General features: G+C 42.9%; 1 protein-coding gene across 1 annotated transcript in view; it reads left to right on the forward strand.

Annotated features, from left to right (window-relative positions):
• CLVS1 (clavesin 1) overlaps positions 1-26,843 on the forward strand; it is a 137,215-nt gene that overhangs the window by 86,028 nt on the left and 24,344 nt on the right. The window contains exon 3 of the mRNA XM_065895580.1: positions 23,509-23,619. Within this exon, the coding sequence (XP_065751652.1) occupies positions 23,509-23,619 (111 nt within the window). The remainder of the gene's footprint in view (positions 1-23,508; positions 23,620-26,843) is intronic.

Consider the following 26,843-nt stretch of genomic DNA (forward strand, 5'->3'; position numbering starts at 1 on the left):
ATCCACCTGCTCAGCCATAAAAAGAAACGAAATTGAGTTATTTGTAGTGAGGTGGATGGACGTAGAGTCTGTCATACGGAGTGAAGTCAGTCAGAAAGAGAAAAACAAATACCATACGCTAACACATATATACGGAATGTAAAAAAAAAAAAAAAAAGCGTTCTGAAGAACCTTGGGGCAGGACAAGAATAAAGACGCAGACATAGAGAATGGACTTGAGGACACGGGGAGGGGGAAGGATAAGCTGGGACGAAGTGAGAGAGTGGCATGGACATATATACACTGCCAAACGTAAAATAGATAGCTACTGGGAAGCAGTTGCATAGCACAGGGAGATCAGTTCAGTGCTTTGTGACCACCTAGAGGGGTGGGATAGGGAGGGTGGGAGGGAGGGAGACGCAAGAGGGAGGAGATATGGGGATATATGTATATGTATAGCTGATTCGCTTTGTTATAAAGCAGAAACTAACACAAAATTGTAAAGCAATTATAGTCCAATAAAGATGTTAAAAAAAAAAAGATAATCCACTGATGTATAGGAAGAAAAATTTCTATTTTCTAACTTCGTAGATTTTATCCACGCATTCAATTTATACATAAGTATACGTTATCAAAAAGTTTGGAGACCCCTGAGCTAGACCCTGACGAGTACAAAAAAGCCTGGTCAATCCCTTAACCTACTTCCTTGTGCCAGAGACTGGCTACTCTGCCCTAAGAGACACTTGATGGCAGCTGGGAGCTCTTAGAGGGTCTCTGGACTTGGTAGAAGAAAAGTAAAAGAAGTTATGAAGAGCCTGGCATATTCGACGTGGAGTCCGACATCACATCCAGAGCCAACTGGCCTTCTGTTTATCCCTTCAGTCAAAACATCTTATCCCTCAGTACAGAGAGTTTTACTTTGCTTCGGTACACTGCCTGCAATCCTAACAAGTTGTGATGTGTTTGTTCTATGGAAAGGAAACAGCTGCTTGGAACAGAAATCTCACTGTCCTCTCAACCAGAAGGTTTGGAATGGAGCCTGGCTCTGTTTTTGGCCTTATCACTTGAGGAAAACCCTTGCTTTCCCCACATTCAATTTCTTCTCCCATAAAAATGAGGTATTGCTAATCTCAACTTCATAGGATTATTTCTGTGTTTTTTTAAGTGTAAAATTTTTACCTGATAACTCTCAAACTACAGAAGTACTGCATGCTTAGTTTATATAACGAAACAAGTGCTAACAAAACGGTATGAAGGCAAAGCTGATTTTCTCCCTTTCCCCCTCATGCCCTCCCTCCTGATACAGGCAAAACACGCAGCCCCAATGTACACCCTTCCACCTCTTTCTCCTTGCTCATACGAACATAAATAAGAGGAATTTTTTTGTATTAAAATTTATGATATATACATTATTCTGCAACAAGCCTTTTTCCTACTCTATACATTGTTTTCAGAAGCAAATGAAATCAGATTCCTAAAAGAGCTTGGTAAACTGTAGTCGCCACTCAGCTTCCTCTTTCTAACACCAATGAGAGGTAAACTGAGTGAAAGAATAGGTGAGTTTACTAAACACAAATGCAGTCAGTAATTTTGTTGCATAGAATCCAGAGTTGTCCCATCTGTCCAGCATCGGTGGAGAGTGCCTCAGTGGAAGCAGTATGAGGGCCCAAGGCTGGGGAAGAGGGGCCCCAGGGCTACCTGATCCATGGCTGCCCCCAGCACCAGGCACACTGTGGGTGACTGACCAATAAGAGTGGGATGACAATGTAGGAAGAATTGATGAATAGATTAATGAATTTTAAAAGGAACAAATGAAGGTACAAACAAGACTCCAAATGGGACCATTTCTTTAAGAAGTGTTTTCGTGAAAATATGGAAGGAAATAATGAGGGAAAATAGGGAATTTTCTCTAAGAGATCTGAGGATGCCTCTGAATAAGCAATGGAAAAAAATTGGCTGACTCATTGAAGGCTGGTGGCCTCTGGGGACCTGTAATTGTTTCACCAGCCAAGGGAACTCCAAAGCTGAGTTGGAAATCAGGTTTCTCTTTTACCTTCTTACGTTAATCTAGAAACAGTAAATGCTGGAGAGGGTGTGGAGAAAAGTGAACACTCTTGCACTGCTGGTGGGAATGTGAATTGGTACAGCCACTATGGAGAACAGTATGGAGGTTCCTTAAAAAACTACAAATAGAACTACCATACGACCCAGCAATCCCACTAGGCATACACCCTGAGAAAACCATAATTCAAAAAGAGTCATGTACCAAAATGTTCATTGCAGCTCTATTTACAATAGCCTGGAGATGGAAACAACGTAAGTGCCCATCTTCGGATGAATGGATAAAGAAGATGTGGCACATATATACAGTGGAATATTACTCAGCCATAAAAAGAAACGAAATTGAGCTATTTGTAATGAGGTGGATAGACCTAGAGTCTGTCATACAGAGTGAAGTAAGTCAGAAAGAGAAAGACAAATACCGTATGCTGACACATATATATGGAATTTAAGGAAAAAAATGTCATGAAGAACCTAGGGGTAAGACAGGAATAAAGACACAGACCTACTAGAGAATGGACTTGAGGACACAGGGAAGGGGAAGGGTAAGCTGGGACGAAGTGAGAGAGTGGCATGGACATATATACACTACCAAATGTAAAATAGATAGCTAGTGGGAAGCAGCCGCATAGCACAGGGAGATCAGCTCGGTGCTTTGTGACCACCTAGAGGGGTGGGATAGGGAGGGTGGGAGGGAGACACAAGAGGGAGGAGATATGGGGACGTATGTATATGTATAGCTGATTCACTTTGTTATAAAGCAGAAACTAACACACCACTGTAAAGCAATTATACTCCAATAACGATGTTAAAAAAAAAAAGTGCATCTCAAAGCATTACCAGAATGATCAAAATGTGCCCTGCATTGTGTGGTCCCTCCTCCACCGGCCCCGCCCTGCAGATGAGACCACCTCCCACGGGTCCCCTCCCTGCTACCTCCTCTCCTAGGCTGTGGCATCAGGGCCAGGCGCTTATTTCTCTATTAACTAGTGTCACCCCAAAACTCATATGAGTAAGCGTCAAACTGCTGTAACTTGTGCCGAGTTACAGCTCCTTATTACGTAGTAGTACTAAAAATTAAAAGATTCTTCAAGTCAGGCCATTTAGAAATTTTTCTAATTCGCAGAACACGTTAAACTAATGATGCTAATTAGCTTACTCAAAACAATCTCATCATGACTTTTACATCTTTTCTAGGGCAGGACCAGCATAGATAATATTCTATAGGGATTTCTCCCTGCAAGGGACACAGGCTATCCTTTCTCACCTAATTATAAGTATCTTCCAAAATGCAATCTGTGTGGTGTTACATAATTGTGCTTAAAAACGTTTTTCAGTAAGGGGAATGTGTCCTAAATCTAACCAAATATATATCAAAATATAAATGTTCAATTATAAAACTGGGGAAAATTGACTGTGCTCCACGTTCTACAAGACGGGCACATGTGTACTGCCCACATGGATTTTATAAAGATTCTAAGTATACTGTGAAGTCTGTTTATTGGCCACCAAACACATACACACAAGCAGAACCTAATATTTAATGATACAACGAGTAACAGCCATTTTCTTAGCCTGATTCAGATTAATGGAAGATTTTTTCTTTTTTTTAAAGAATGATTTTCTTATATAAGTTCTCTGAAAACACTATTCAGGGAGATTTCATCTGTGCCCCCTTGTCCTCTTGCCTCTTTGTAGAATTATTACCTAACAGGTAGTAGGGGCATCCGAATACATGTGCTGACTAAACAACTACGTTTTTCAAATATTACCAGGAATGTTCCCTTTCCACTACCTAAGAGGAAACCATGTTTGACCAAAGTGTCTCTCAGGAGAGTGGACCGAACTAAGACGGAAGTGTAATTTGAGCAATACCAAAGGATTAGAATGGTTAATTTGCAAATATGACAACATTGATTTTCTGTATGTAGCAAAGGCGTCTCATTTACAAATCAGGAGTAATCTGCAGAGACTTGGGAACATTCAGCAATGATTTATAAGATTATTACGCGAGACTCCAGAATACAAACCATCTCTGTCTATACTCAGACACATAGACACACAGACACACACCACATAAAGCCATCCTGCATTATACACAGATATACCTGTTGAATTCTGTATCACAATGGAGAGGGCTAATTAGCAAATTTGTAAACGAGCTCCTGTTTTCTTCCCCAAGGTTGTCAGACGTAATAATTAATCTGTTTTCCTAAACTGTCTGCCATTATTATCTACATGAGTGCCTCTCAGTGAACACGGGGACTTCACAAAGGTTTTACTCTCTGCAGGACTCCAGGGCACCAAGGGTTGTGGGCAAAGCACAGAGATTCCCCTGACCAATGGCTGCGTTGGGCATAGAGTACCTCACAAAAGACTCACTCCTCATTTGTTTGTTCTGTATCACCAGCAGCAAATAACCATAGACACAAATATATAGACACCAAAGTGGCTTGGGCTAACCTCTAAAGCAAGATAATTAGCAGATAATTCGTTTGTTCTCCCGCAGCAGTAGAAGCTTTGTTAATCAGGCAGTAGGTTACATAGATTTGCCTTTAATTACTTACAAAAAGGCACATGTTCTCCTGCATCCACGAATAGTCAAATATCACAAGTATTAGACAATATGTGTAAAATTGCTGCAGTTATCCGTTTTCTTGGATCCTTCCCCTATCAAACTGTGTCTCTCTCAAGGGAGGCTACCCAGTCACTTTATCGCTGTGTCTCTAATACCTCCACCCAGACACGGTGAGTCTCGTTAGATTATTGATGGCAAAGAGCTGGAAGCACATATGAGTTACTCTGGAAGATTCGTGTGTTTTCTTTTTCAATTGGAACCGTTCACATAAAGGAAATGCACAGGGAATGTATCCTGAAGATTAAATCCCTACATTTTATGCTATGAGCTCCTTATCCACGTGTGTATGAAGAATATAGTTTAAAAATGACTACTTACCTCTTGACAAGGGGCTCCGGTAGTTTTTGATCATCCTTGTGCAGCTGGTTCAACGCCTCAAATGTCCAGTTGAGCCTGTACGTAGCAGCAGCGGTTACATTAACCTATGTGTGAGATCTAGCTCTTAATGCCCAGCTACACAGTCTGCCTGTGGTCAGCTGGGATTCCCCTTCCAGAAAGAAGTCTTGGTTATAAAATGGTGTTAACATTTCAGAAGGACTGAAGGGTTTAGATGAACACCTCAAACCTCATTCTTACAATTTCCCCCCAGTTATGACAGCAGTTATAACAAGTTAGTGAGCAGGACTTGCCATGCCTCTCTCTTCACCCCTTTTCATTATATTCTTTGTTGCCTTCACAAGGCTGACCTTTCTTTAACTGAGTTCTTTGCTGTTCATCCTCAGGGAAGAAAAAGCTACATTGGGAGGGGGTGATATATTTTTATTTCACCCAATATATCCAAAAGAGTATGATTTCAACATAAAATACAAATTTTAATCTATTAAAGAGATGGTTTAGATTTTTAGTACTAAGTCTTCAAAATTTGGTGGGTATTTTGTACTGACACCACATCCCAACTTGGATAAGACACATTTCAATTGTTCAATAACCACGTGTGTCTAGAGGCACTGGACTGCCCATCAGCTATAGTTCGTTGAAGCTTACACTGGATGCCGGGTAGATAGCGAGCTGATGGTAGTTCTGGGCCGTAAATGTTAGAGGAAAGTCACTCTGTCTAGGAAAGAACGTCCATTTTTCTGTTTGCATCAGGATTTGTGGTCAAGATGAACACAATTCTGTTACAGCTGTGTAACTCTCTTCCAATTTTCGTCTGAGAGAGCCCCAGGTCTTGCTGTAGAGGAAACAGATCTATACAGCCTGGGATGTAGTGTATACACAAGGTATTAGAGAATTTCAAACCTTTCTGTTGCTCACTGATTCAGCCAGTGATGAGACAGCTCTTCAGGATCCTAGAAGAATACTGCTACTCAGATTTCTTTAAAAATGTTCATTGGATGAGAGACCAAATGAACCAATAACCCAACTACCCATTCTCTGATACACAATATTTGCAGCTCTCAGCTAATAAGTTCCTCCTCATTTACATGCTGGTCTTCAGTTTAAAGTGCTTTCATATTTCATCAGAATAATTTTTCTCTCTCATAAGGTCATAATTTTCATTGGATTATAAGTCTCCTTATGTTCAAGAATAAAACTAATTGATTACACTATGCGCAATGAGCTGTATTTGGATTCTCCAGTTATAATGTGTTTCATCAAGACTGAATCTCAACTATGATTAAAAAAACCAGCTGTATTGAAATATAATTCACGTACCACAAAATTAACCCCTTCTAAGTGCCCAATTCAGTGAGTTGTAGTTTATTCACAGAGCTGTCCAACCATCACCACTGTTTAATTTCAGAACATTTTCATCACCCTACATAGAAACTCTGTACCTAATGGCACTCACTACTCGGTACCCCTGCCCCCAAACCCCATGTGGCTTCATTTCAATTGGAAAAGTCACCTTAAAGGCTGAGTTGAATGTTTTTGTGATTAGAATAGACAGTGGACTTTTTTGGTGTGGTGGTTTCTCTTATTCATTTGTTCTATACATATTTATTGAATACTGTCTGGGGTGTAAAAGAGGGAAGAGAGTCGACAGTTCTGAGTGTGAGATATGGTTCTTCTCTGAGATAAACTCAGAGTACACAGACTAACTCTCTTTTCTGTGCTTGACGGATGAAAGATCTGATACAACTCCATTTTGCACGAAGCTAGAGTTTTAAGCTGGTAGAGCACCATCATTTGGTATCTCTGGCCCTATACAGCTGTGAATACATTTTCACAAGTCTATTTAGAGTTAGAACCTGGCTCCAAACAGGAGACCACAGGATATAAGTGAAGAGTTTTGACTTGCTTCCATCTCACACTTTGCCTCGATTCTATTCTATTTCAGTGGGAAACCAACCAGGGTATGGCCCATGAACACCAATCCATCATTTCCTACACTCATCTTCCCGACACACACTCCCTCCTCCTGGGGGTCCGTAGTGCCACCTTAATATACTCAAAACGTTCTTGTGGGCATTAATTTCTGTTGCATGAATTCCTTGATGTAGGAAAGGCTTACCTGACAGTCAATTCCCACAATACCTAGCCACTTCTAGCTCATGATTTTATTGCTTCCTTGTATGTTTGCTAATTGTGTTCCGTGTCTGTCTTATCTTCCTAAAGAGGATGAGGCTGCCTTGAGAATAGAGACCAGTGTGTCCCTGTTCCGCACCACCACTGTGTCCTGATGCTGTTAATACACGACAAATCATGGAATTGGTTTAGCTGTCAGGTGGAAAGCTGTGGGTTGAGCCACCGTTTCTACTGACTCCCATTTTATAATAGTTAAATGGAGAGTTGGGCCCCTGACAACTGGTATGGCTATGTCCCTGCATTTGGTGTCCAGCCCAGCACCCTCTTTCACTGGATGTGCCTTGTGTCTGAGCACCTGCTATGTGCCTGGCTCTGGGCCAGGTGTTTGAAAGCAGCATCCCTCCTCTGTGCTCCCCTGTATCCTCATGTCCATCATTGCATTTACCCCATGGTACAACGCGGGCTGTGTTTTCTGTCTCCCTCCCTGGGCTGTGAGCACCTCATGGGCAGAGTGGAGTTTTACACAGAGCCTGGCGCACAGCAGGCTCTCAAATTAATTTTTGTCACGTGAATAAATAAATTAAAAGGCAGTTGTTAGCAGCTCTCTGACTAGCCAAAAAGACAGCACACACACATCTGAAACAATAAGAGGACGAGACAGTATCACTGAAAGGGTTAATTGTCACAGCCGACAACGTGTAAACTGAATAAACTTTAGGTACCCATATCGTCTGGTATAGAAGTAAAACACGTTTGAAAAGTATAATCCAACCACTAAAACTCATTTTACAGTACCTCAGATTTTTATCTGCATCTTTCAAAGAGCTTTAAAGGAGATGTAACTTACGTTCAACAACACTTCACGAAATCACCTTTCTTTGTCTGCCCATCTTCTTGTACTCCTTGCTTCTCTGCAGCCTCTCACCCCGGTCCCCAAGTCTCTCCCCTCACTCGATGGGCACCTACTTTGTAGGCATCTGCCCCTTGGCTTTTTTCTCAGTGCCAGACTCAGCCTCTCTGGCTTCCTTGACTCCCTCTCTTTCACTCATTACCCTAAGTCTGCACTGCAGAAAAGAGCCTGGGCTTTTTTCTCAGTGCCAGACTCAGCCTCTCTGGCTTCCTTGACTCCCTCTCTTTCACTCATTACCCTAAGTCTGCACCGCAGAAAAGAGCCTGGAACCAACCCACTTAGCAAGAGTAGCCTTCCTTCCTAGAAGTGGGTGGAGGTGGGGAGAGCGGTAAAGAAGGTTTAGATGGGTGAAGATTATGAATACTCCAGTAGTAATTTTGTCCCTGTTACCAGTGAAATAAGATTAAGAAATGCAGAGAATCTAACAGGGCTGGTAAAGAGCTGTCCTCTCCGTTTGGGGACACGTCACTTGATGCTGTGATCTAGCAGCAAGCTCCCAGAAGTTGTTTACGACCACTTAACCTAAACTTGATGGGACGTCTTGCCCCCTCACCAAACGCAGAATACGAATCGCTCGTCTCAGGAAGGGGTTCTCTGGTCTTCAAAATTCTCTTCGGTCCTTCCTACAGGAGTTTCAGCTCCCTGTTTCAACACAATCTGTGGCCAGGGGTAAACAGAGGTCCTACCTGGACGGATCACACACGTGTCTTCTGTGCTGATGTGTAGAGCTGAATTCACCAGGCTCCTTGAGCTAAGTTGGCCCTGTGAGGGTTCAAGTCCATTGCTTTGAAATTCCACAGTGTGAGTCTCCAACCCAGAGGCAAAAATTCAGTAACGTCGTAACACAGCATCCATGTGTCAGTCAGGGTCCAGCCAGGAAAACAATAAGTATTTTAAACAGAGGTAGCTTAATTTAACACAGGGAATTGGGTACACCAATCTGAGAAGACAAACAGGGATGATGGCGCAAACTGGAGATTAGCAGGAACCGGAAGCAGAGACCTACCTGAGGCTGAAAGACAAAGCGTTCCTGGGACCCAGCGGCGGAACCCACACAGACCTGTCCCAAGGGAACAGGAGCCTGGAGGAGAGGCCACCCAAGCTGGAACCATGTGGGGGAAATGCCCTGGTTTCTCCCCCATCCCACCCACCTCTGAGTTCCCCATTGGCTGAAAAGGAACCTGGGAGGGTGGCCTGGGTGCAGGGGCAGAAACCCTGCACTCTATCTAGCTCAGGGAGGGGAGGGTGAGTGACGGACCTACCCTGGGTTAAACAGGCCCAGGACACACACAATCCCCGTGAGATATCACTGACAAAGCTGGGGAAAATAAGGATGCAACGGAAAGACAGACTTGGCATGCAGAAGCAGCCAGGTCACCTGGGCATGCCCACACCTACTGCCACGAGAGGGGACATGCAGGGCCTATGCCGGTTGCCAGACATGGCGGATGACACACTCTGATCCAGTGAAGCCTCACAATCGCCTGCAGAGTTTTACCAGCAGCAAACTAGGCCCAGAGAGATGAAGCAACTTGCCCAAGGTTGTACTGCCTGTAGCTTTGGAATCAGAGCTCACTGAAGGCGAGTTTGCATCCACCGTGCTGCCCCTGAAACACAGTGTTGGGTACTCAAAGGTGTCGATGAATACGTGCCTTTCGGCGACGCCACTGGAGGAACAGAGCTGGTGCTGAGGCAGGGAGAGCTGGCGCTCTTCCACCTTCCTCTGCAGGCTTCCTTCTCAGCCCTACAGTTCTCCTCTGCCACCGACACTCACATCCTCCGCTCCACCCCCATCAGCACCCTCAGCGCACAGATGCACACAAACCTCGCATCCGAAACAGCTCCAGATCTGCTCCCGGGCAATAACGGGAGAAAAATAACTGAAGTGTTACCCTGACAGTGGCGTCCTTATTTTACCAGGAGATCGGCTCTATGGCAGAGGCATGAGTCTTTAATGATGGATCTGCAGCTTGTAGAAGGGGGTGGGGATTCGCTCTCACCCCTGAGGTAACGCCCACATAAGTCACAGTTTGCTGACAAGGCTGACGTTGGAAATTTTTGCTGTCGTTGTAAATTTGAATTCATTTAATCCTAAATTTGGGAGGCCTCAATTATAAACACGGAAGAGAAAAGCCGAAAGGTAGACATATACCAATTACGCACTGGGGTCTGTGGTGTGTGTGTACGTGTGTGTGTGTGTGAGGGGAGAGAGAGCAAAATAAGAATTTTTATCCTGAGTTAATAGTCCATTACAGAGCTAGAGTTAGTGGATAAAATGTTAACTAAAATTAAGTACAAAGGAGGAAACATAGTATCCTGAGTAAGATCCCTAGAATCTTTTCCCGCAAGTAGAGGATTCCCATTTCTTAAGTCGAAGTCCACAGAGGGGATGTGGCTAGCAAATCTGAATACTGTGTGGATACAAAAAGACACATTCTTCCCCACGGAGCTAACTGAGACACTCCCTGACGATCAGATAATCCCTGAAGATGTTATCCTGCAGATATGTGTGTGTGTATGATAGCATTAAAAGAATTTTCTTGAAGATAATAGGTAATTCTGGAAGCTCTAATCTGAAATGGAATACCTTAATGATGTAATTTTCAATAAATTAGTGGTTTTGCTGGTATAAAATATAAAGTGCTTATAAGAATTTGTGTTACTAATAAAAAACTGGAAAGCCATTTTCCCCAAGGTATTTTATAATGATGGAGGTAGAAAATATCTAATTTTATCAGGAATAATCTTCTCTCATTTGGCCCTTAAATTCCTGAAGATTCTCATAGCTGAGTTAAAAGCACAAGCAGTAGAATTTAGAATCTAACACGTCCTGCTGGTGAGCTGTTATTCCCTCTGGGATAATTTCTATCATTTTTAAAAGAACTGTCCCTGTAAGCTGCTGTGTCCATGATAAAAATCACTCAAATATTTATAATGGTCAATATTTATTAGAGAACTGATTGAGATTTTTTTTTTTTTTTGGTACGCAGTCCTCTCACTGTTGTGGCCTCTCCTGCTGCGGAGCACAGGCTCCGGACACGCAGGCTCAGCGGCCATGGCTCACGGGCCCAGCCGCTCCGCGGCACGTGGGATCTTCCCGGACCGGGGCACGAACCCGTGTCCCCTGCGTCGGCAGGCGGACTCTCAACCACTGCGCCACCAGGGAAGCCCAACTGATTGGGATTTTTAAGTTGTACCCTTAAAATAGCACTTAGGCCACTGCAACATATAAATAAGTGCATAAAACTCCTGTAAAGTCTACATAACTGCCAACACTCTTTTGCAGATGCATTTATAAATCATAAATATATGAATGCATGAGATCTCTAAGATGCTTAAATCAAACATTACATTTCATGGCACCATTTGGGTACTTGTGTTGGGATTTAGGGAGAATTTCCTTTGGGTAGTGCAGTAAGTGGTTATAAGACAAACTAGGCCCCATTCCACATGGCAGACAGATGAGCTTAAAGAAGAAGTAATGAGGTAATTTTTCAAAGAAAGGGAAAAAAATTCCCCAAGATCAGTTATTTGCCCTCCACGTTCATGGTGTGTTTTTTGTTTTTTTCATCCAGGAAAGCAGCAACCCTATCTAGGCAGTAAGAAGCAGTATATTCTCTGCCTGTGTGAAAGGAGACTTGGGCGCTGTTCAGGTCCAGCCTGGCTCTTCTCTGGGATCCCAGGTCATAATGACCTGTCACCCATCTCCACAGGCTCTGCTACCGTTGGTGCCCTGCTCTCAAGGTGACACCAAATCAGTGCTTAATGTGGTCCTGTTTAAAGGCAAGATTCTGCTCTTTCCTAACCTCAGACGAACGTAGGTACCATTTAAACTCTAATGGGTGGCGTGGTTCTTTCCCCAGACCTGAGATCAAGTGATTGGGATGGAAATATAGACGGATGTCTCAGGAGGAGAGTCAGTTCTGTTCTTTGTTCCTGCAAGAAGTTGCAGGGCGTCTTTTTCTCAAGAACACGGGTAAGCTGGGTGAAATATGACTAATACAGATTTTCAAGTGACTAAAGCACAGTTCAAACTTTAAAAGCAGATAAAGTAATATCTTGAAATCACATGTTTGCTCCCTAGAACTATATGACTTTCATAGTAGCTTTCTTTAAAATGGTATCTGACAATATTCAAACCGTCACACTGCCAACTCAAGTCTGACCGATCCAAGTACCTGAAGTAGTACATTGTTTTCTGACTTACACAGAGAGGTGAGGAAGTCCAATATTTTCCCTCGTGGATTTTCTAGAATATTAGTTTTGGTTAATAGATAACCTCCCCCAAATGGATCTTATGTTGTAAAACGCATAGGAAACAAAAGGTTAAACAAAGTTCAATTGGTTCTTTTGCTACCAGACTTTTTCAAAGGCTTTAATTAAATAGACCAACATGTTCTTTTACTTCCTAAGAGAAGGCCAAGAATGCGGTGTTTCACTTGGAATCCTCTTTTTGTACGAGGAGACCCTGCAGAATAATACTTTGCAGTACCTACTTTGGGAAATGCTAGTTGAATGATCCCTTTCTGTGGAGGCGGTGAGGATGCTCCCACCATGGGCTTTTTGCTCCTGTTTCCTTTGCCTGAAATACTAGCCCCAGGCAGCCACATGGCTGGCTTCCCACATCTCCTTGAGTCTTTACCCAGGGGTGATTTTCTCAGTGAGGCCTTGCCTGGTCAACTTTTTAAAATTCAGGTCCCTTTCTCAATATTCACGAGCCTTCGTCCCTGTTTATTTTCCAACGTGGCACCTTCTAGCTTTTTTTCCCCTCTGTCTTTGGTTTATTACCTCTCCCTCCCTCCCAAATAGAGGGTAAGTTCCTTGAAGGCAGGACCCTATTGCCACACTCAAGGGACAGCTCTCAGCCTGCATTTTATTCAGCCCATTATTTTATTCAACACCATGGAATGCTCCGTCAACTGTGAAAATACTGAGATAGTCTGAAAATGCTCCCTTCACTCAGCCTCCAGGACACCGTCCTCTTTTCTGCCTGACTGGCCACCCTTCAGATATCTGTCCTGGATTCTTCTCATATTTGTGCCTTTAAACATGGCAAAGTGGAGGGCTCAGTCCTGAGATTTCATCTCTGCTCTAGCTTCACTCACAAAGCACGTGGATGCGAACATCATCTACAGGCTGATAACTCCCAAGTCATTTCGGCAGCCCAGATGTCCCGACCCATCGTGGTAGTGGCCGAGCTCATCAGGGCTGGATAAGCTATGCTGAGTTTGGTTTTACTAAGAGAATGAACGTTTACTTCTTACCTGCTGTCCTTGGTAGGCAGCTCCACTAAGCACAGATCTCTCCTCCAGCAAGTGGCTCATAGGTTGGGGCTCCTTGCATTCTGGGGCTCCCCCATCTTCTAGGGCATCAGAGTTCTTCATTTCTAGCCATGTGGAAGAGAGAAAAAAAAAAGCATGGGAGATTCACATCTATTTTGTTTGAGTATAGAAGTGGTGAATCTTACTTCTACCTACAGTCCTACTTCTGCCTACGTTCCGCTCTCCACAACTTGGTCGTATGCCTCATCTTGTAACATGGGGGCTGGGAAGTGTAGTTTAGCCAGGTTCCCAGACAGGGGAGAAGACCAGGGTACAGGTGAGCTCCATTGCAGGACCAGGGGCAGTACCACAAGTGAATTTCATGGCTTTGTCTTAATAGAATCCTCCCTGCTGTTTATTTTGGAGATGGGTTACTCCTAGGTTTTTTTTTTTTTTTTGCGGTACACGGGCTTCTCACTGTTGTGGCCTCTCCCGTTGCGGAGCACAGGCTCCGGACACGCAGGCTCAGCAGCCATGGCTCACGGGCCCAGCCGCTCCGCGGCATGTGGGATCTTCCCGGACCGGGGCACGAACCCGTGTCCCCTGCATTGGCAGGTGGACTCTCAACCACTGCGCCACCAGGGAAGCCCCACTCCTAGCTTTTGATATGGAGAAGTGATGTATATCTAGTGATTGGAAAATAAATTGTGCTCAAATACAAGAAAATTTTCAGCTGACTCAAATCTCGTAGAGAATGAGGCCATGTTAAAATGATTCTACCTATGCTATAGAAGTACAGTGTTCCCTCATAAGGCAGGGCCAGCGTGGAGAAATTCAAGTTGACCTTTAAAACTTCCAGCGTGCTCATTAGGAACACCTGTTCATTCTGTCCTACTAGCAACTGAAACTCTTTAAAGGACAGCACTTTCAAACCATGAGCACAGTCCTCTTGCAAATGTCATCTAAAATGCCCGCAGCTAAAGCAAGATTAAGAAATTTTAACTTGGATTTGAGATTTATGCTTTGAAATGTTTATTGTTTTATCTCAATTAGTGAGCATATGCACCCTTAAAACCCTCATGAAGATGGTCGACAATCCAAATTTTGCTGACATATATGGAGTTTATATGAACCTACAGTAGGAGATAAGAGCTTCAACTATAAGAACTGACAGGTCTGGATTCAACTTCATTCAGTCTCTTACTTGATGTGTGAACTTGAGCAAGTTTTTAACTACTCTAAGTAAGATTATGTTTCCTCATCTGTAAAATTGGGATATTATAGACACTATAACACATGTATTATACCTACATAAAATTGTCATGGGTATGATATAACATATGTAAAAATTCCTGGTAGATACTAAGTGCCCAATTCTTTTTTTTTTTTTTTTTTGTGGTACGCGGGCCTCTCACTGCTGTGGCCTCTCCCATTGCGGAGCACAGGTTCCAGACACGCAGGCGCAGCGGCCATGGCTCACGGGCCCAGCCGCTCCGCAGCATATGGGATCTTCCCGGACCGGGGCACGAACCCGTGTCCCCTGCATCGGCAGGCGGACTCTCAACCACTGCACCACCAGGGAAGCCCTAAGTGCCCAATTCTTAACTATTAAATTACCTTTACTGACTTTAATGTTTTCTCTTAAATTATATCTATTAAGACTTTAACATCTTACTACACTTACTTGTTACAAGCTTAGTTACAGACCAAAGATATTTTCGTGGTTAAAACTTTAACATTTGCCAGAAGGTTTGCTTCCAGTGACCTCTGTGTTCCTTTGACCGTGCTTCTTTCTCTAAGACACACCATGGTTTTATGACTGTAAGGCCTAAAGGGTGAAGCACATCGTATCTTCCGGCATTGATTGCCCGTGCAAATCAGTGATTCAAGCAATCTGGATTTCTCCACTAATTGGCTTTTAAATAATGAGCAACGATCATCTATTTAGCACATAAGGCCCCTGAGGGAAACCTGAAGATGAAGTATTGTGTACTTCATAGTCAACTAGAAGCCCTTTTATAGGTTACTGTGGTTAGAGAAGCAGGAGTGATTTTTCTGGCAAATTAAATTTTCTTTGCTTGAGCTCAGCTCTGCTGACTCAGAGTGACCAGGCTGGATGGATTTGCAGTCTACCCCTTCTCTCCTCCCAACAGCGGTCACCTCCTTTAGGACAGTCACTTCCTTGGTCACCTTGCCTGGCCAGCAATGAGATTGCCAGAGTCCAGGAAGAATGCAGTTCTCCTCTTTGGCGCTCTATTAAGTAGGAAGTAAAAAAAAAAACAACACAAAAAACAGCTGGTTTTCTTGCTCTATAGACTTTCCTACCAGGTGTGAGGCAGATATCAGGGTAATCAAGATACTCTTTAAGTTTACATTCACATTTTCTGTTGTCTCGGCAAAAATTTGACAGGCACGCACCATGAGATAGGTGGTTTTTGATCTCTTTCCCTTCCGTCCTTCCTCCCTCCCTCCCTGCCTCCTTTCCTTCCTTTTAATTTCTTAAAAAAATTTTTAAATAGAGATGATCTGTAAGCTCATTCTTAGAAAACAGTGGGGCTAAGAAAAATGTAGGGTCTCCTGGTGACAAATAAACGCTTGAAGACTCTCCAACATAGTCACGTGTATTTATTAATCACCAAATCTTTGGATAGCTCTATAGAAGGCTTTCTTATTTGGCCTCTGCAGCATGTTCAGCTTTCCCTGACCTTCACCTCTGGTTATCTATGCTGTTTATTAGCTCTGCTCTAAGAAACTACCATAAACCACAGAGGCTAAAGTCTGATCTGTGTCTTTCTCTCAAACGAAGCATCGCAGTTTCCCTGTCTCTCCCACCGGACAATGAGCGGATTGGACACAGAAGTGCACGTCCTGTATCCCTGCACCCCTGCATTTCACTCATATGATGAGCTCAATAACTGCATGGTGAACTGTTGACCAGAATGGAATATGAAAAATATTATCAAGGAACATTGTTTAGGTTGTAGCCAGGGAAGATTCTGAGTTTGGTCTGAACTGGTTTGACAGAAGGCCAGTTTTGCTTACTCTGTTTAGGAGAATTGCCAAAGCATTATAACAGTTCTAGGATCTGCGGATAAAAAAAAATCCATCCTTTAGCATGCCCTGATCTGAACCTGCATAAAAAGCCCAAGCCCTTCCTACCCTCAAGAGAACACTGGGTTGGTACAGCTTCTCAGAAATCAATGATGCTTTCTAGGAGCATATATTCAAATCAAATCCATAGCCCGTCAACAGCTGGAGCTATCTCCCAGCGGCGTCCGAATATGCATGCTCTTTTCTCTCTCATGCTTGCTACTGACTTGCTACGTAAAGCATCTGGTGTGTCACTGTTACTGCATGAGCTCTCCATTTCCTTGCAAATAGGTGGATATGTGACTTTCACACTAATGAGTACCACATGGTGTAATGAAACCCATCACCATGAAATATAGCATTTTTAGAAGGCTCTCTTGCATCAGGGAAGCCCACTTATGCTGCTGAAAATGTTTTTATCTGTCTGCTTTGATGTGGGAAATGGGTGTCATTAGTAGGACATGAACCAAATCCTAACTTCATGCTTGTGTCCTCGTGTTGCCTTCAGACCTACATACATGCAGTTCGGTGAAGGAATGGGGGCCTTCAGCCAAGGTCCTGAAAGACACTCAGAGTCACCACAGGGAAGAAGCAGCTCATGTCCTCATCCTCTCCCTCTTTCCTTCTTTGCCTTTGGTTTTCAGAGGAATCTTAATAGATGGGCAGAGGGCATAGTATCTGTGAATTTGAGTGGTCCTGTTCTGGTTTCCAAATAAGTGCAGTAGAAGAAGAGAGGAAGGATGGGAGTTAGAGACAGCCAGACTGAGCAGAGCTCCCCAAGCCTTGCCAGGCAATGTGATTTTGAGGTCAGGTGTGTCTTGAACCCTGTTGGAAGTATGTTTGCCTGCAGGCATTAGAAACTTAGCAAATATCGCTAGTAAGTGCTTTATTTTCCAGCAGGAAACTCGGCCAACTGCCACCAGTAACATCTGTAACTGATTGTCAAGGAAAGAGAGAGGAAATAGTTTTGGCTCTACCGTGTTGCTCCCAAATCTTGATCAAACACAAGAAAAGGCAGCTGAGTGATGCTTGAATAGTGCCAGTGTGAAAGTGAAGTGCAAATGTAGTGCCCATTTAAAAATGAACGATTTTTCTAATGGACGGCACGAATCACTTAATGCTGCTCCAGACTCCCAAAGAAAAGAGAGAAGAGCCCCTGAGAATGTCCTGCAGTGTATCTTGTGCCTTACCATTTACCTTGGCATTCTTTGTTTAACACTTCACATAAGGCAGAAAAGATTAGCCTTGGAAAAGCTTCTACTATACTTAAAAAAATGGCTACTCCTACTGGGGAGTTTTGAAATATTCACAGTAATCATATTCTTTGATTTTATTTTGAGATAACTGTAGACTCACACGTAGTTGTAGGAGAAAATACAGAGCGATTCCGTACAACCTTTATTCAGCTTCCTCCACTGGTAGCATCTTGCAAAACTACAGAGCCATAGCACGACCAGAATATCGACATCAGTGGAGTCGAGTTACAGAACACCTTCATCACCACAAGGCTCTCTCTTGTTACCCATTTATCAGCCTCGCAGGGCGTTAACAGTTATCCTCTCCCTGGGAATTCCTTCTAGGGAGCTGATCTTGATTCTTTAATTAACCTCAGTCCTAAGCCCAGGTACCTTGCACGGCTCTGAAAGTGTCATGCCACATCCATGATGCTGTGACTCTGGTTCACCCTCTTATTTTCCACAATAAAGTCCCATCTCCAATACTCATTCCACAGTTACATTTCTGAACAATAGAATGTACAGTAGAACCTCCTCTATCTCCTTCTCTTTCCTAGTTGATTTATCCCACTCAACTGGCTTTCCCAATTTCTTAAAAAAAATTTTTCCCCCGCATGTTCAGACCTATTTCTTATTACCCCACCACTCTCTTGGTCACTGGCTCCTCCTTCATTCATTTTTTTCCAAACATCTTTATTGGAGTATAATTGCTTTACAATGGTGTGTTAGTTTCTGCTTTATAACAAAGTGAATCAGCTATACATATACATATACCCCCATATCTCCTCCCTACTTCCTACACTCTCGGGTATCAGATCCTTATTTTAATAACCCTTGAACGCTCTGATTTTTATCTGGTGTAGGAAAATAAGGCAGATGGATGAGAATAGCCTTCTCTGAATATTCAGAGAGCAAAGAGGGGATCCTAGCTTCAGATTTCCTGGTCAATCATTGAGCCAGTATTCCATTTAGGAGGGATTTAGAGGTAGCACTCTTTGAATGTGGAGTTAGAATATTAGTTAGTTTGGAAGATATGCTTGCTAGATTATCTAGTGTGAACATGTATTTGTGTGACTTGGGGGTTAGAGGAAGGATTGATTATAGTGATGTTAGCACTCCAAGCTGCCTCTTGTGTCACCACTATTCCAAAGAAAAATATTAGAGAAGCATGACTGTAAGTTCAAAAAAAGGACACCAAGGGACACAAACCTGACCTCAGCAGCCGAGGGCATGAGTAGAGCTCAGGTAGAGAAGGAGGGAGAAGGAGTCAAAGTACCAGAAGGCCGTGGCGATGGCCATTTCTGCCAAGTGCTTCAAAGAATATAATCCAGTGTTTGTCCTGTAGTCGACACTCATAAGTATGTGCTGAATTGAAGAGGTGCGAGGTCTGGGGCTTCCCTGGTGGCGCAGTGGTTGAGAGTCCGCCTGCCGATGCAGGGGACACGGGTTCGTGCCCCGGTCCGGGAGGATCCCACATGCCGCGGAGCGGCTGGGCCCGTGAGCCATGGCCGCTGAGCCTGCGCGTCCGGAGCCTGTGCTCCACAACGGGAGAGGCCACAACAGTGAGAGGCCCGCGTACCGAAAAAAAAAAAAAAAAGAGTTGCAAGGTCTGAACTGATTGTTCAGTGAGGAATTAAAGACAGTAAACCAGTCATTACACAAAGGCAATTTTCTGTCTTCCCCTCTCCTCTGTAAACTCTACCTTGTATTATTTGACACTGATTATTTGCTATTATTCCACGAGTACCAAGCAGGCCATCAGTTGTCCAATGTAAAAACATGATCCCGGGCTTCCCTGGTGGCGCAGTGGTTGGGAGTCCGCCTGCCGATGCAGGGGACACGGGTTCGTGCCCCGGTCTGGGAAGATCCCACATGCCGCGGAGCGGCTGGGCCCGTGAGCCATGGCCGCTGAGCCTGCGCGTCCGGAGCCTGTCCTCCGCAACGGGAGAGGCCACAACAGTGAGAGGCCCGCGTAACGCATAAAAAAAAAAAAAAAAAAAAAAAAAAAAAAAAAAAACATGATCCCATTTAGAAAGCAAAGAAGGAAGAAAAGGAGGGAATACCGGAAATGAAGGGAAGGGAAGAAGGAAAGGAGAGCTTGGGTAATCATTAGTGCTGTTCACCAGCACTTCTGGTCTTTTCTTTACCAGCCACATGGTAGAATTGTACTTCCTGACACCCTAGACGTCAGCCACGTGCTTGGCCTGTAAAATGTGACAGGTGAAGCATGTCCCTTCTGGCAGCCAACGTTAAGAGCTAAGGTGCGATTCCCCACGCTGTTTCCCTCAGCTGTGGCTGCCCTGTTCCAGACGGGGAGGCTACATCCCTGGCCGAGAACAAGTCAAGCCCGGCTCCTGCCAACCCTGCAAGGACGTTCTGTGTGAATGAGAAGGAAATCTTTCCAGTTTTAAATGATAAAAAGCTGGGGTTGTGCGTTACTATAACATAACGTAGCCTGTCCTGAATCATAGAACATAGTAAGTAACAGTCTTTCGCAGTAGGATGGTAGGTGTTTTTTCTTTTCTTCTTTCTTATCTTTTTGTATGTTCTAATTTTTCAAATAATTTTTTTAATCAATTTTGTACTCTTCTAGAATGGGTATATTTTTTGTAATAAGGAAATAAATTAATTTAAAATAAACTAGGGAAAAGATAATTTTAATGATTTGAATATGTTTATAATTCAAAATTGTATTATATCTTTATTGATAAATGCATGAAATACACAGAAATTAATGCCACGTTCTTGAACCTGGGGTATGTTTTTGGAGCATACTCTTTAGTCACCAAGAACTCTGAAAAACAAAATGTCACATTGTCATGGAATCAAGGTTTACCCTATTGAGATAGGTCTGCTCCAGCCCCTAAGAAATGCACCTTCGTGAGGGTGGTGGACTCCTTTGGGGTCCTGGGAGACATTTGTGTGACAGACAACTTCCCATTTATCTGTGGTTTGCTAATGAGATCAGGCAAAACGACTAAGAATGATGGGCATTGCTTAAAAGGGCCCTCTGTTTTCTAATTTTCCCTTCCCTCATCCTTCCCTTTGCACAATACACACACACACACACACACACACACACACACACACACACTAATTAATAATGCAGTCAGGCTCATTCGAGGATAACCATACCATTTGCATATTGCCCTTATTACACAGGAGAGCCTTGTTACATGTGTTTATCTGCACATATTCGTTTTCCGACCTGAATGAGATCAGTAAGATCCCATATGCCCTCAAGATGGCACACTCCAAGCCAGGGCCAACCCACAGACAACTGATGGGTCTCAGCCCTGTCTTCTTTCAATCTCTTCTGACACAAATCGAAGATGGTGCTGCTGTCTTTGAGGACTGAGATTCCACAGACAAAAATTAGGAGTCTCTAGATATTTTGTAAAGGTTAATGTTTTCTTTGAGATTTTACCTAGTGCCTTTGCAGTAGTATTTACAGAGTTTTCTTCCACTTGACCAACCTAGAAATATATTATATAATAGACTCTCAATAGAAATAAAAACCCTCTTATTGGTCCTATTGAAAAATGTTCATTGCAGCTCTATTTACAATAGCCAGGACATGGAAGCAACCTAAGTGTCCATCATCAGATGAATGGATAAAGAAGATGTGGCACATATATACAATGGAATATTGCTCAGCCATAAAGAGAAATGAAATTGAGCTACTTGTAATGAGGTGGATAGACCTAGAGTCTGTCATACAGAGTGAAGTAAGTCAGAAAGAGAAAGACAAATACCGTATGCTAACACATATATATGGAATTTAAGAAAAAAAAATGTCATGAAGAACCTAAGGGTAAGATGGGAATAAAGACACAGACCTACTAGAGAATGGACTTGAGGATATGGGGAGCGGGAAGGGTAAGCTGTGACAAAGCGAGAGAGAGGCATGGATATATATACACTACCAAACGTAAGGTAGATAGCTAGTGGGAAGCAGCTGCATAGCACAGGGAGATCAGCTCGGTGCTTTGTGACCGCCTGGAGGGGTGGGATAGGGAGGGTGGGAGGGAGACGCAAGAGATATGGGAACATATGTGTATGTATAACTGATTCACTTTGTTATAAAGCAGAAACTAACACACCATCGTAAAGCAATTATACTCCAATAAAGATGTAAAAAAAAAAGAAAAAGAAAAGGATAGTAAAGCCCTGGTTTACAGATAAACTCTTTGCTCTTTTTCTCCTTCTACAGACCCAGAACCCCTGTTTAGCATGTAAGACAATGAATTATAGTTATTTTTAGTTCTGGATAACAAGTTCAAAAGGCCCTAAAAGACAGGCTATTGCTTAGTGCTCATTGCAAAGGAAAACCTTCTGGGAAAGGTCTTGCTTTTTAAGAAACCAAAGAATTTTTAGATCCCAAACTGTACCTGAAAGAGAAAAGAGAACCTTATTAAGAACTTCTACTTTTCTAAATTTACATTTGGAATAGTGAGAGATTATAACAAATGTGCAAATCGGTATAAACGGTCTCTCCACCCTTACTTGGTGGATTCATTAAGTTTTTTTAAAAATAGAATAAACAAAAGAAAAAATACATACCCCTCCAAACAAAGACCTTTTACTGAAATTGTCTAGTTTACCCTTCAAAATATTTAATTCCTTTGTACTCTGTAAAATGTCTAGATAGAGGCAAAATTATTGTTAAACTTTTTAAAGGTTGACCTTTAAGCACAGGTCCATGTACTTACATTGGAAACTAGGTCTCAATGTAGAAGGTGCCCATGGAGCCTATAGACTCAAAGGGTTCTGAAAAAAGTTAATAACCCTCATTCTTTGTGACTAAAAAAGACCCAGGCAGGGCATTTCATACACCGCAAGGAGCAGCTAGTGGCCGAGGCTCCTTCTGCTTTCATCCCATCTTGCTAACATTCTACAAAGATGTTTGTTGCAATGAAATTGATTGCCAGCGCACTTGGCAATTCGAATTGCATTAGATGTTCCTTCTTTTTGAATGCCATTAACCACACGAATGCAATCTTTGGAAGCTCTATATCAGGAACTCAGGACCCGGTGCTGTGGGACTAGCTCAGGTTTTATGGTCAAGGTCCCTTGCTCTGTGGATCTAATTAGCATGCAAAGCAGCTTCTCGGCTTCTAAAGTGTAAGCTTATGCCCTGAGCTGGGTTCTAAAATTGAAAGCATGTTTTTAAATGCTCTTATTTCCTGATATTTACAAAATGTGTTCATTTGCAGAAAAGGAGGACCTCAATTAGGGGAATCAACTAGCCCATCAATGAGCAAATGTCTGTCCCTGGGACCTACTGTGTGGATCCCAGGTTGAAGTAAGGAGCCAGTTCTGAAATCTGTGAAAAGCAGCCACAGATGCTGGATGCTGTCAGACTTTGGAGGATTTCAGAGAGCCCCATCTCTGAAGAGCCTTTGAAATCCTTTTCCAACCCCTCCCTACACAGCTTCAATAACCCAGAAAGTTGAGTTATTGTCATGATCACCCAGTGGAGAGGGCTGGAGCTGGAGAGCAGAGAATGAGAGTAAAGGGTAAAGACAGCCATCTTGTAGGGCTCATGGGAACTGAAGCCTTGGTGCCCTGACACTACGAAGAATCCCAACTCCTTCACTATCTGGGCTGCAAACGCTCTGGTGTCACGTCGGAGGTCATATAATTGTGACTTGGAAAAGACAGGCCTGATGTATGATTTCTCAGTTGTGGAGCCTCGGGGGAAGAGGGAGGCAAGGGGAACAGAGAAGACCTTAACAGCTGGGAAGTAAGTGTGTTTCCTGTCTCTCCCTCCGCGAGCTGGTGCTTCAGTCTGAGAGAAGCAGGCTGCTCCCCTCTAACCTGTGATGTGCGCTCATTGGTGTGCGTTTCTTTCTTTCCACCCAGGACAGCTTTCCTGCCCGCTTCGGAGGAGTCCATTTTGTCAACCAGCCCTGGTACATTCATGCCCTGTATACGCTCATCAAGCCATTCCTTAAAGACAAGACCAGGAAACGGGTAATGAAAACAAAAACCCAAAGGGGGGATTCAGAGGCACAGTTACGAAGCCTGTTCTCTCCCTCTCTCTCTCTCCCTCTCTCTGTATTTTTGTGTTTTTTCCTGCTTTTCTGTAGTCCCTGAGCATTTGAGCCTCAGCTGGAGTTTGCAAATGGCCTGGATTTAATCAGTAATTGAGTAACTGAGTTATTTTACAGTCCGGGTGACAAACCAAAGGAAACATGGAAGGCATGCAAATACCAGATGCCCCTTTTACTGTAAATGCTTGTGGGAAATATGGAGTCAAGCAGCTTCCTATTCATGGAATATTTTAAGAGCTAGCATTTTGTCCTGTGAATATATTATTGCTACGAAGAATACTGATGATTTGTATTTTTCCCCATGGCTCTTGGGTCATAGCTGCCAGCTCCATCACCTTTGAGATTGGGGAAGCATTCTTCTTTGGAAATAATAGAGCTCGTAGGAAGAAGGCTTTTAAAATCTTGATTGCATCAGCTGATGACATTTGGGAAGCCAGCCTCTTCCACCAGAGCTGGGTATTTTTTCATGGCATTCTGATTAGCTGAGAAACCGAACATTCTTTAACCACTCGGAATCTCAGTTTCTTCATTTGTAAAATGGAAAAACTAACACCCACATCACAGAGTGGTTGGAGTAATTTAATGAGACAGATAGCATAAAGCCATTCACGTAGTAGAGACTCCATGACACTAATTTCTCTTTCCCATTTAGCTCTCTTTTCTTGTAAGCTTTCGGATTTCAGCTATCACCTGGCTCAGGGACATCACCTCTTAAAGGAACCAGTGTCAGTCTTACAGCGCCTTACATAGGCCTCTATGCCCCAGGGACCCCGTGCTGGGGAAGAGCTCTCAGTATTCAGGGGGGGAATGACGATGTGAGGGACACCCTCCCCTACACACTCTGCAGGTTTCCTAACTCCTAGACCTCAGATGCTTCCAGATCCTTAGGAAACACGGCAGTAGGGTATGGGATACGGGGTAATTCCGCTGTCCCCAAATGAGTGTGGAACTGGGAACTAGAATACACCAGCCCCAAGAGGCAGAGACATTCTGGAACATTCTGCAATCTGTCTGGGGTTCACGACAGTGATACGGGCAGAGAAGTGCCCTAGACTGTTCCCAGTGTGGCTTCATGCTTCCCACTGGCTTCATTTTCTACTTAAGAAGGATCCAGTGGGAATTCCTCCCACAAAGCGATCGACATTTGTGCTGTGCCATTGAAGGGGGTTTCTGGAGCTCTGGGTGCAGAACAGAATCTGACAGGTGGGGATTCCACCTCCTACCTGCTGAATTCCTCCACCCCACAGGACCCCCGGAGAGAGGGCCAGTTTCAACAGCGCTCCTTTTCCTCTAAGAACTGGAAGTGTTGCGTGGGTGGGTACCAGGGCCAGTATTTTGCTCCAGCTTTTCCATGCTTCAAATACTACAATTCCTCCAGTGAGACATTTTGCAAAAGCCAGAATATGTGAATTTCTTCAAAAAAATTCTTGTTAAAATTCAGTCATAGCCAACAATCCAGTGTCAGAAAATGTACAATGTTTTCTGAAATGCTACAGTATTCTTGTGAAGAATTTTAACACTTAGCTTCTTGTCCCCTTCCTCTTTAAATGATGTCATTACATCACAAGTTAAAATCAGTACAACAGAACAAAGTAGCAAGTATTTATTATATACTTATATAGTACATTATAATAAACAGGCACACCTCGGAGATATCGCGGGTTCGGTTCCAGACCAGCGCAAAAAGGCGAGTATTGTGATAAAGTAGTCTATTAAGTGTGCAGTAGCATTATGTCTAAAAAAATGCTCATACCTTACCTCTTGCACCATTGGTGGGAATGTAAATTGATACAGCCACTATGGAGAACAGTATGGAGGTTCTTAAAAAACTAAAAATAGAACTACCATACGACCCAGCAATCCCACTACTGGGCATATACTCTGAGAAAACCATAATTCAAAAAGAGTCATGTATCACAATGTTCACTGCAGCTCTATTTACAATAGCCAGGACATGGAAGCAACCTAAGTGTCCATCGACAGATGAATGGATAAAGAAGATGTGACACATATATACAATGGAATATTACTCAGCCATAAAAAGAAACGAAATTGAGTTATTTGTAGTGAGGTGGATGGACCTAGAGTCTGTCATTCAGAGTGAAGTAAGTCAGAAAGAGAAAAACAAATACCGTATGCTAACACATATATATAGAATCTAAAAAACAAAAGGTTCTGAAGGACCTAGGGGCAGGACAGGAATAAAGACGCAGACATAGAGAATGGACTTGAGGACACGGGGAGGGGGAAGGGTAAGCTGGGACGAAGTGAGAGAGTGGCATGGACATATATACACTACCAAACGTAAAATAGCTAGTGGGAAGCAGCCGCATAGCACAGGGAGATCAGCTCGGTGCTTTGTGACCACCTAGAGGGGTGGGATAGGGAGGGTGGGAGGGAGACGCAAGAGGGAGGAGATATGGGGATATATGTATATGTATAACTGATTCACTTTGTTATAAAGCAGAAACTAACACACCATTGTAAAGCAATTATACTCCAATAAAGATGTTAAAAAAAATTATTAAACAAATTCCTCATTAACAGTCAGAAACTTGACATGTTCTTTTTGTTCTCCTTGAACTTGTGTTTCCATTATACTTCCCCCACCGAATCATAGCCTCATATAACATTTTTTTTATACTGGAAAGCATTTCATCGGTCACCCTGTTACATTTCTTTGCAATAAAAATATGTATATAAATTTAAATTACTCTTTGATTACCCATGACCCTAATGCTTTAAGTATCAAAAATTTTTCTTTTAAGTTGGGTAATCATAAAAATGCTATTAATGCACAATTGTCCAAAACAACGTAAATATGTTATAAATGTTAATAATTATTAAAGTTTAAAAGTAAAATTTTTATTAAAAAAAGTTCATACCTTAATTAAAAATACAAAACAACAAAAAAAGTGTGATAGTTACATCGAGGATCACTGATCACAGATCACCATGACAAATATAATAATAATGAAAAAGTTTGAAATATTGAGAGAATTATCAAAATGTGACCCAGAGACACGAGGAGAGCAAACGCTGTTAGAAAAATGGCACCAATGGACTTGATGCCATGTGCTTGATGTAGGGCTGCCACAAACCTTCGATTTATAAAAAGCATGATATCCGTTAAGTGCAATAAAG

This window comes from Phocoena phocoena, chromosome 17 (genome assembly GCF_963924675.1).
Source record: "Phocoena phocoena chromosome 17, mPhoPho1.1, whole genome shotgun sequence".
Classification (NCBI taxonomy): domain Eukaryota; kingdom Metazoa; phylum Chordata; class Mammalia; order Artiodactyla; family Phocoenidae; genus Phocoena; species Phocoena phocoena.